The sequence below is a fragment of the Acinonyx jubatus genome, chromosome A2 (genome assembly GCF_027475565.1).
Source record: "Acinonyx jubatus isolate Ajub_Pintada_27869175 chromosome A2, VMU_Ajub_asm_v1.0, whole genome shotgun sequence".
NCBI classification, from domain to species: domain Eukaryota; kingdom Metazoa; phylum Chordata; class Mammalia; order Carnivora; family Felidae; genus Acinonyx; species Acinonyx jubatus.
Window position 1 is genome coordinate 117,880,788 of NC_069383.1, and position 12,144 is coordinate 117,892,931.

Here is a 12,144-nt window from a genome sequence, read left to right on the forward strand (position 1 = left end):
ATCTGCTAACTCCTAAGTACTCTGAGGCTTAGCGAAGCATCTACCTTCTTCCAGAGTCCTCCCTTTCAGCATGCCCCAACAAGGCTCTTTTCATGGCTCTACTTACGTATTTCTAACCTTAGAAATCAAGGATTATTATTTTTGTTTTGTGCTTTTTACTACTATAATTATTTATAACTATTATCCGACACAGTATCTGATAGAAAGAAAATACTCAGACATGCACTGGATGAATGTAAGGTGAATCAGCAGATTTTTTATGTCAGATCTTTCCTTCTATAAAGTCAGTTTATTATAACAGGTTAATAACAAGTTTAGAAAGCCAAAATTGGAAAAACTTCTAACAGTTTCACGGTACCAACTACAGCCATGAAATCATCATCTCCTCCATTATTAATAATTTTTAAATTCAATGTGGATTTATTGAACATAATATATATTGGACATTATCTGAGCATAGAGTGTTGAAAGACAAATACAACATAATGCCTATCCTCAATACACTTATAATGGGAGAGGATAATTAGACAGATTACAGTAACACACAACCAATTCCATGACAGAGTTATACCAAAGCTGTTATAGAACTCACAGAAGAGAGTTCTACTCACTCTCAATTATATTAATGAAGGTAAAAGCCAAACAACTGAGGTAAAGCCTGTCTAGATCAAGTAGAAAATAAATTATAAATTTTAATTATTATTACTGAAATTATGCTGGACAACCCACAGAATCAGTGGGAGGCCAGGGAGTCAAAGACAGAAAATGAGCCTAAACAAAGGATGACTGAGCTGTTAGGAAAAAGCCAAAAAAGGTGTCACAGAACTAAGTTAGCTGGGGCACTGTTGCCACTACTCATGGAATGAGGAGTTGGAGATTATACTATGCTGCCCATTCATGCTGGACACCCCCTCCCCTCCCAGAAACATGGGTAACACTGCTGTTGTTGCAAAAAACATGGGTTTTTCCATTGCTCCTGCTTCTTTGTGCCCCAACTCTTGATTCATCTATGGTGGGCATATCTGATTAGCCAAGACTGGGTTACATGGCTGTGCCTTGGCTTCAGGGGAGGCTGGGAAGATGAATACCTGACCCTTTTAGCTCTATAGCAGTATGCAGGCTTGTTTTCTCCTCAAGACTTGTGCAGATGGGCATTCTCTATGAATTTATTCAGGGAGGTAGACTTAAAATGGAGTGCTGTTAAAATAGACAAATGTATACACAGCAATCAAAAATAGGATCATGAAGGAAGATTAAGTCAGGGATAGCTTTTCCCAAGGTGTTAAGTTAAAAAAAAAAAAAAAAAAAAACAAATTGGAGTTATCTGGCAGCCCAAGCAGAAGCATAGCATTTGCAATGGAACAGAGCCTCCTGATAGTCACAGAAGGTTGATCGTGTGGCAGGTAGAGAGAGTACATATGGAGGCTTGTATGGGAATACAAGTGGGCAAGGATAGTATGGGAATGAGACTGGTGATTAAAGCAGACACTAGATTAGAAAGAAGCTATATGCCATGCTAGATCTTTTACTTAACCCTCTGGGGAAAGAGAGGCAACAGACAATAATGAAATGGCTTTCTTAGTATTTTAGAAAAATTATCATTATAGCTGAATGAATACTATTGGAGGGGCTAATCTGGAGGCATGGATAGCTGTGGCTATGAATGAAGGTGAATCAAATGTGGCCCAGAACTAAATGGTAATGATGATGTGGCTAAGGGGTCACCTCTAAGATGTGCTAATAAATGGAGTATGAGTTAAAATTTAAAATGTTGTGGGGCGCCTGGGTGGCTCAGTCGGTTAAGCTCCGACTTCAGCTCAGGTCACGATCTCACGGTCTGTGGGTTCGAGCCCCGCGTCCGCTCTGGGCTGATGGCTCAGAGCCTGGAGCCTGCTTCCGATTCTGTGTCTCCCTCTCTCTCCGCCCCTCCCGCATTCATGCTCTGTCTCTCTCTGTCTCAAAAATAAACGTTAAAAAAATTTTTTAAATGTTGTGCTAACCACAGAAAATCCAAAAAATAAAATAAAAAAATATAAAGTCTCTTCTTCAGGAATTTACAGTTCAGTTTTAAGGACAACTGAAGATAAATGATACCATGAGCGTCCTTGTGATTTTGTATTTTGAAATTTAGACTTTGAATGTTTAATGCCTGTATTTAAACTAGGACCACTGAACACTTCATTCAGGAAATACTGTAACTACATATAAAAATGCCTCTAAGTTTTCTATAGTCACCATGGCATAGACAGAGACAGGCAAACAGAAGAAAGAAGGAAGAAGGAAGAAGGAAGAAGAAAGAATGAAGAAGGAAGAAGGAAAGGAAAGGAAAGTTTATCCTGAAATTCACCTTAGATGGAGGCATTGGGAATTACAGACTGTTGCATCATACTGCTTTAAGTTTTGTGGGGGGATCATAAGAGAGAATGTAGTGTGACCCACAAGTCACAAAATTATATATCATGAAATTTTATGTCATAAGTGCTTCTTCTACAGGCTTTGTTTTTCTAAAGGGCAAAGGAAGAAATGCAATTCCTCCTTCCTTCTCTCCTTCCCTTAAATGTTTACTAAATGCCTTTTATATGTCAAATACTGCAGTAGATGATAGGGGTGTAAGGCAAAAATCATTGACCTCATAGAGGTTATGGGAGGATGGGGAAGACTGACAATTCATACACAACGAAGGAGAATGTTGCATTTCAGAAGACAGAGCACAGAATCCTGTAATAAGCAACTAGTTCTGAGATCTTAAAAGACTAAGGGCTGTATAAAAGTTATTAATTGTCAATTAAGTCTCACCTAATTATTCTAGAAAATTATTCTAGGAAAAAATATTCTAGGCTAAAATAAAGTATTAAATAAAAATAAATTCTACAATTTATCTGAATAAGAATGGTAATTACTTTATAAGACAAATTGAAATATCTGTTTAATTAAGTGATTGGCATGAAATACCCAAAGGATAGTTCAACTGTTATTTCAGGTTTTGAAAAGTTGACATATATCATGATACCATGGCAGTAGCAAATCATTACTGTTTGTGTCATACTGTGAAGGAATGGTCATTCGGGATTCTCCTGAAAATTGTCTCACAAAGTCTAAGAATCACATGTGGTGTCCTTACTCTCATAATCCTTGAACTGAATTTGCTTCAAAAATCTGGAATATACTAATGGTGTAAATACTCTCATAAGTATTTACTTTTACCGTCACTTAGAGGCATCTGTATCTCTACTTTAGGCTATTTAGGTTATTATATCAACCTGAACTTTAAAGTGGATTGAGAGTGAACTGTCTCATTCCTTGTGATACTAAGCAATAAATTGCTTTCATTGCTGTTACATGTGCATTCATTCAAACACACAGGGCAATTTGTGCAAGTATAACTATTCTACAAAAATTTCATCATCTGAGAGAATCATGTTACGGTCCTCTCTGAAAGTTCAACAAGGAGCCGCATCCATGCATGTTTCAATTTCCCACAACTACATGAGAGGAGAATTACTGAGATTTTCCTTGACAGCATAGAGAAGATATATGCCTAGGTTTCCATGTTCCAAACAAATTACTTGGCCTCCTGTTGAAGGATGGCTTCTTTCTTCAAACATCATTGTCTTCACTTGTGCTACCAGAGTATGGCAAAGGAGAGCTCACCCATGTTCTTGACTATGGGCATGGTAGGTACACCTCAGGTGGTAGTTCTACAAGTAGCCTCTGCTTCAGGACTTAAATCTAAAGTAAATTTTGGAACTAAAGTATTCTGAAAGGGTGAAACTCTTAAAGACATTTATAAAAGAGAAGAAGCATAATCTTCAAGGTCAAATGGTTATGAATGGGAGTAACCCCTTCAAGCCTGCTAGCGGTACATAGAAACATCCCTCACTCTCATCCCTCTCTCTCTCTCTGTCACACACACACACACACACACACGCACACACATTACATACATAGGACAATTTGAACAGTTAACTTCTTTTTCTTAATGATTCTCAAGCATTTTTTAAAGTTTATTTATTTATTTTGAGAGAGACAGAGACAGCATGAGTGGAGGAGGAGCAGAGAGAGAGGGAGAGGGAGAGAGGGAGAGAGAGGGAGAGAGAGAATCCCAAGCAGACTCTAGGCTGTCAGCTTGGAGTCCAATGCAGTGCTCAAAGTCACGAAATCAAAAGATTGTGACCCGAGCCAAAACCAAGAGTTGGACACTTAAGTGACTCTGCCACGCAGGCGCCCCTTCTTCTTATGCTTCTTATATAATGAAAGCATATTATCAAAAATAGCAACTTACTATTATATATATATATGTAACTTATATCATATCATATAATTATATATATAACATATATATATAACCTTGTAGCTATAACTAAAGGCAAAAGTCATCTATCACTTGCATTATTTTCAAATTTTTATAACTCAAATAACTCTACTAATTTATAGAGAACTGGTGTGATGCATTAATAATAATCTGGTGCTGTTGGGTGTTATGTGATTCCCTATATATGATGTTATTTACTTTACTAACCTGATGAATCAGGTACTAACTGCATTCTCTACATGAGGAATCAGAGACCTGAAAAGTTAAATCATATATCAAAAGTTTTACAGCATGAAAGTAATAGCATCTGTTAACTCAAACCTACATGTTCCTGACACCACAGTGCTTGCTTATCTATGTGCCATGCCACCCCTCCTACACATGCACGTGGACCTGTATCTTTGAGGACCAGGTTCCACAGTCATCAGACAAGAGAAAAAGTAGACATTTAAAATTACCCTTGGGGTGCCTGGGTGGCTCAATAAGTTAAGCTTCCGACTCTTGATTTTGGCTCAAATCACAATCTCATGATTCGTGAGACTGAGATTCTCTCCCTCCCTCTCTCTTTGTCCCTCCCCCTGCTCACTTGTGCGCTCTCTCTCTCTCTCTCTCTCAAACTAAATAAACTTAAAAATATTAAAATTACCCTTAAAATTCCCTAAGCATGTATACTTTCAAGAAGTTCCAATAAAGGAAATTTTTCTGCTCCTTTTTATGGTTCTGAATTAGAATATATTGGTGTTTCTTTGAATATCAGAGGAGGCAGTTGGATTACTGTAGAGATAGTGGCATATGAATATGTATCTCTATCTACTGAAGTCACATTTGGGGTAGCAAGATGCTCATATTACGAGGCCACATAAGTGAACACAGCTGAAGAAGCAATGGAATCATGTTTCCCCACTCAAGTTTTCTCTAAGCAATGTATACATTGGTGAGTAAAGGTACTACATGCCACTTAAATTGCAATTCTTCCCCCTTCTCTGTTTTTTTTTTCTTTAGGGGTGGGGCAGGGGTGTCTGTTAAGCACATGAGTGAATTCACTTAAATTAATTGCACAAATGCAACAGTTTCGATTAAGTTTACTGTAAGTACATAATGAATATTATAATACTTATAGGAAGAAAACTAATCTGTAAGACATTACCTAAACCCTCAGTGTTTTCTTGCAATTCTGCAGCTGGCTTTTTAGTTACTCTCATCCCCAATTCAAAGGCTCTCCGATTGAAGGATCTCATCTGAAATGGCTGCTGAGGATACAATCTTTATTTCTGAGCTGGGTTATTTCAATGTATGTTTAGCTAAAGTTATGAGCTGGGAGTTGATACCATATTACCATAAAGGCTTTTCCTTTTTGCAGTGTCATTATACAGCAGACTCTGATATTATATCTTAAGTTTTCACCAAGTGACACTAGGAATAAACAACCATATGAAATTCACCACTGACCTGTCTAGAAAATATAGCTCTTTATAAAAGATCCAGAGCAAAAATTTGTCTTGTTCCTGTCCCTTACCGGACAATCAACATAATTTTGACCTTATGAACACTGTAAATTTTGTAACAAAATGAGTAGTGCTCTTTGCTTTGTCCAGCACAAAAGATCAGCATTAAATTTGAGACCCACTTGCAGCAATAACGTAGAATAAGATGGTATCTGAACTTTATCTCTGAGTTTCATCTTACTATTTTACCCATATTTTCTCTTTAACTTGTCTTGTCTATTGGCTTTTACACTCATATTTTAGTTATTGCTCTAAATTGGCTTCTAGCATTTGGGTCAAAGCAGAAGTCAAAGAAACAAAGAAAGAAATAAAAACACAATTATCAAAACTGATTAGGTATTTCTTTGGAAATGCACAAAGTCAATTATTAATGACTCCTACAAATCATGGCATGCATGATACAAGAACACAGGATTTCTTTCCTAATCAGAAAATTTCTAAATGAATTATATTAAGTACGTTTCCCTTGGAAACACAGCAGCTGGGACAGCAGTAGTGAATGAGATGGACATGATCCCCTAGTAGAGTCTAGGGGGCAAGATAGAAAACATCACCACCAACAAATTATACTACCATGTAACAAGTGCTGTGGGAAAAGACACTAGAAATACAAGGTCAAGCAAATAGAACCAAGGCAATTTGGGGAATGTTTATATTAACCTAGAAATGGCATTTAGGATGAGACCTATGAATGATCAAAAGTTATCTAGTCAAAGGTACTAAGAGTAAGAATATTTCAGTCAGAAGGAAAAGTAATGCTTCCAGTGAATTATTCAAATTAGAGCTAATGATAATGTACTGACTTAAAATCATGGGATTTACACAAGCCCTGGCCTCCTTTCAGTAGCCATGTGCAGATACATGCCAATGTTTTACATTTCTGGGTATATCTGTAGTCTGAGTCAAATATTCAAAACCATGTCTTCAGGATTTATGACATCTTTCCTTATGAAAAGGACCTCTGTTTCTATCACCTTGTTTGTTTGTTTGCTTTTATGATTACTTAACTACTCCAGTCAATAACAATTTAGATTAGATGAAATACTCACAACCAAATGGAGGACCTAACATTAGCATTAAGAACTTTACAGGAACATCAACGCATGTGTTTTTTTAAATATGTGTTTACTACATCCAATATTTCCATTAGGGGAAGTCTAAATATTTATTGCCAGAATTTCTACATGCAAGAATTTTATCTCATTTTTCAAAATCTGCCCAATGAAAACAGGCTGGCCAAACAGCTGAACCCTTTACTTCCATTTTGAGATAAATAAACATAAAAGAATCTACTACAAGCACTACTTAATTGAACCATTTTTCTCAAAATAATCTAAAGTTCCAAAGATTATTTGTCTAAACACAGGCTATAGCCTAGATAATTTATTTAACTTTATTTTGGACAAGTAATTCAGAGCTATCACTGTCATTTCTCTTCAAAGCAAAGGGCCACCATGACCAGGGTCTCATAATTCTAAATAATTCTATGCATTTTGGAGAGGGGCAGAGAGGAAGGGTATGTGTGGAGAGGCACATTTAGCAATACTGTCTTAGTCTTCTGTATGCAGGCTGCAATCCACACTGTTATTCATTACACAGAAATAAGATACCAAATTTAGTGCACAGCATCTTTTCTCCACTTCTGCTACTAATACTTTCAAGTACTTCAGTTTCACACTTTTGAAAATATTCTCTTCAAAAATGGCAAAGTGTTATAAATGAAGTCTTTACAAATTCACTTAACAGGCAGTAGGGAATGTGAGAGTAGGGCTATGGTGATTATGTACAGTGTGTGTTTAGTAAAGATTGAGAAGAACACTACAAGCCACAGGTATGTGAAGAGGGTCATCTTGACCATTGCAATCTCTTCCTACCTGCCTCTTTGGAAATCTGCGTGAAGGATTCCACACCTTTCTCTCCGTAACTTCCTTCAGATGCAAGGGTAGACACATAATTCCATCCTAGGGCCTTTACAATGTCCACCATAGCCTGAGCTTGGAAGGAGTCAGGTGGGACCACACGAGAGAAGAAGTCGTAGCGCCTGTCATCACTTAACTCAGGTGCCGTTGATGCGTAACTGATCTGGGGGATCTGGAAAGAAAAGAAAGCACCACATGAGAGAGCACACCACCCGGATGTGAGAGATTTATTTATACTTATGACCACTGACTCACAACACAGGGCTTGCTCAACGTCCAAAGACGTTGCACCAGGTAACTGTAAACCACCTAAATGCAACCAATCACCTTCTGACAGCACAAAAGGCGGTACTTTTGTGCTTTGGCCTTTTGTTTCCTCCTCTGTAGAAGAGGGAATGAGGATGGCATGGAAATCACAGGAATCATGGTAGTTAGGAAAACAAACTTTGTAAACATTCTCACAAACATTCAGAATCATGCTTTGCTTCTTATAAACTATTAGAAACCATCATCACCACCACAACAGAAACACAATCACCTAACTGGAGTTTGCAAAGGATCGGTGTAGTTGACAAAGCCCATGAATATTGGTAGATGTCATCAGACGTCTAACGTTGAGTACCAATCACCTGTGAGGAAATGTCTAAGCAAGCTGCATGCATTATCTCATGGACTCTTCAAAAAATGTTATAAAGTAGCTAAATAACACCCTTAGAACCAGGCTGGAGGCTCTCTGCCACAAGGCCTTTACATCAGTGGTCCCTGCACTTTGGAGGGCCTTCTTTAAAGTTCTCTAAGCTCCTCTTTGGGTGATGGTAGAGGGTTGGCATTCCTGCCTGCATGGAGCCTGCATGGGGGTCTGATTCCCATTTTTCCCACTTAAAGAATCCTCTGGCCCTCTACCTTACACAGGATTAACCAGATGCCCCAAGGAGCTCTAGAACTTATACTTATAAGGATCATCCTAGGGCCCCATAGCAGGGACCCAGTTCCAGGAGGGTAGCCTAACATGCAGATACTATACATGGTATAGTACTTTTTCTTAGGATTACATGAGATAAGGCTACCTAAGTAGGCCTGACACTCTGATTTTAGTTCAGTCAAATTACGTATAAATAAAGAGGCCCTGTAAAAAAATGTTTGCTTGGGATTCCAAATACCCAAGGGGAAGCCCTGAAATAACAATCAGTTAGGACCCTGTCTTAGGTCCTAACCTCAGGACCTCTCACTAATGACCATTACAAGCTCTGTCCCCTCATTCTTCTAACACTAGTATGCAATCGGCTAACACTAGCATGCATTAGTCCACCTATAAAAATGAGCAACTTCACAAAATTCTGCCTGCATTCTCTCCAAGGACTCACCCTTGCTTTATCATAAGTATTTCTCAAGTATCTAAAGGCCAGTTTTGATCTTTCTTCAAGCCAAGCCCAATAGTCAACTCTGCTCCAAAGATGCCAAAGCTACACTCAAGGTGATTGAGCCCTCAAAAAATTCTACTCAATATTAATCTATTCCTAAACCAAACAGTGTTGTTTAAAGCTGGTTACCACCTCTGAAAGCTCATTCCTCTACCAATTTTCCTAGGTTTGCATTACTGTTAAGTCACATGGCCTTGGCAGTAGATGACCCACCATGCAGTCCACCCTTGATGTACTTTTTCTCCATGACCATTGGGGGCACTGTCACTGATCCAAAGCCTCAAATCAGTGTGAGAAAGCCTCAGTCTCCAGAGCAACATCCTGAGACAGGGGTAGTGAGGTACAGTGGAAATAAAATGGGCTTTAGTATTGACAAGATCTAGAATCAAAGCCTGATGTTTCTCTTCATGAGTGTTTACCTTGGTGAAGTTAGTTTACTTCTTAATGAGCTATCATTAATAAAAGTTTGTTTTGAGGGATAAGAATAATGATTATACATTGCTTAGCATGATGACTGGGACAGACTGGTTGATTAATACATGGGGGCAATGATAATCCAAACAGAGAACGGCGTGTTTCCTAAATTAACACATTCCCCTCATTTGACTTCCCAAGTTCTCTGTGACACATTATCACATTCCCCTCATTGTCCTAAGGGAATGACATAGTTTTATACATTCCTATCATTATCACTTTAGAAATGATCTCTACTATTTACCCAACTCTTTCTTACTGCCAGCTATGTTCTATAAGTTTATATGCATGAATGTATCCAACCATCAGTAAATATTCTATACTATTATTACCTCATTTTACATAAGAGGAAATTGAAACTTGGAAGTAGAATAATATGACCTTGTGTTAAGTCACAAAGTTGTAAGACAGAGCAGCACCCACACCTGGGAGTGCCTCTGTGTGAACTTGTGAACTCTTAACTACCATACTTTGCTGAATCGCTGGTAAAACATTTTAATAAGAAGAATAAGACAAAGAAGGGAAGTAGATTACTAGAGTTCAGGACAATTTCTGTCCACAGAACTGACTACAGAGCCACTGAAAGTTTTTTAGTGATCATTCTTAGACTGTTATTCAAACATTTTATGTAAACGTCTTGTTGAAGCTTATACAAATATCTCAGTAGAATGAGCTCCCTATGTTTCATTTATAGTCCCAAGCTTACAAATTTTAGGTAGGAAAACATCAACTGAATAAGAACTCTAGGCAGAAAAAAAGGAAATAGATTAAGGAATGGACAAAGAGAGAGGGAGAGAGGTGGGGGGTGGGAGAGAGAGACTTTTTCATATAAGAAATAAAAAGGAAAGAAGCCAAGCATGTCAATTCATTTCCATCAGTTTCAACTTGTGAAAATGTAAAAGCTTCGTGCTGTTGCACAGATGTCTTTCCTGCCAAAATCCCTTTCTACCTTTGAAACAGCGCTAATGAAGATACATCCAGTCCTCTACTTGAATTTGCATTTATGTAGTTGCTGTAAAATATCAGTATTATGGAGCACTCCCAATGCTAGTGCATTTTCTAAACTGTGCCCAAATTCAGTAATGAAAATCCTGGTGAAACAGATTGCTTCCCTCACTACCTGCACCCATTGAAAGTGGTCACTATATGTGGTCTAGTTCTTCATAAAAAATAAGATGCTCCCAGGTTAAGACTCATATAGTCCTTTAGGATCATGCAAACATCTTATACACAGTGTACTTATTTCTACATTATGCATATGCTAGAATAAGGAATGAAAGAACAAATGGGTTTCATTTCTGTGATAAAAATATAGCTGCATAAGGACATGCCTCCTCAAAGTAAGAGATGAAGGACTGCAAGAATTTATGTAACCTATGAAATATGATCTATGCATTTATTTAAGTATTATGTTGTATATTTACTTATTTTCAAAAGAATGTTTAAGCACACAAACTAATTATTTTGAAGTATGTGTTATAACTGGTACCTACAACTGGCCAAATTTTATGAGTTGTCTTCAGTTATTGACCTTCACACTCTCCTTGATACCTTAGCGCTACTTTTTCTTTCTGTTACTGAAACCCTCCCCTCTTGCCAATCTCCTACGGAAATGCAGAATTGATCTCTTGATGAAGAAAATTTAGTGTAGTGACACTTTGGCTATAGAAAGTAGGTATTTCATCTCTTGTTGAAACTTCCTTTCTCTGATTAAAAAGAACATGGGGGGGGGTCACCTGGGTGGCTCTGTTGATTAAGCATCTGACTCTTGATTTCAGCTCAGGTCATGATCTCATAGTTTCTGAGTTCAAGCCCCACATCTGGCTCCAAGTGAGAGAACAGAGCCCGCTGGGGATTCCCTCCCTCTCTCTCTCTCTCTGCCCCTTCCCTGTTTGCATGCGTGCTCTCTCTCTCTCTCAGAATAAATTTTAAAAAAGCCTCTAAAAAAAAAACTAAAGCACTTTTCATCTGAATCAGATGACTAAATTTTCATCTTATTTTATTATTCTCTGCTCTTCATAAAAACCTATCACAGAAACATGGTTTTCACTAATGATGAGTCCAAAATAGGAATGAAAACATCTACAATCCATTGTAGTTGTTTAGAATGAGTTTGTGCTTTTTCTTAGAAAACAAAAAGAAGAAATAACTTTAATACCTTCATCCCTGTTAACAATTTGTCTCTCATTTTTGTGTGTGCATTTGGGTATGGATATACATATTACTAACTATAAAAATGTGGGTCTTAATCTCTCTTCCCTCCCCCTGACCCTTTCATTTGTCTTTCTCTCTCTTTTTCATTGTAGAATATTCTGCTCATCTAAACCTAACATTTATTGTTAAATTTTAAAACACTTACTAAGTTTTTGCTATTAGAAGAAAAAAGAATCTTCAAAGCTAATTCAATTCTCTGTAGATATCCCTGAATATTTTGTTAGAATATTGTTCAAGCCCCTACCCCCACCAATGTGACAGAAATATTTAGGGAAATACGTTTAAATATTTCCCTATAT

General features: G+C 37.6%; 1 protein-coding gene across 5 annotated transcripts in view; it reads right to left on the reverse strand.

The window, feature by feature from the left end:
- GRM7 (glutamate metabotropic receptor 7) overlaps nucleotides 1–12,144 on the reverse strand; it is an 855,283-nt gene that overhangs the window by 573,176 nt on the left and 269,963 nt on the right. For all 5 annotated transcript variants that reach the window (XR_008297019.1, XM_027042528.2, XM_027042527.2 and 2 more), the window contains exon 2: nucleotides 7,692–7,908. Coding sequence is in view for 4 of the 5 variants with exons in the window: in XM_027042528.2 (XP_026898329.1) it covers nucleotides 7,692–7,908 (217 nt within the window). In the remaining variant the exon portion in view is untranslated. The remainder of the gene's footprint in view (nucleotides 1–7,691; nucleotides 7,909–12,144) is intronic.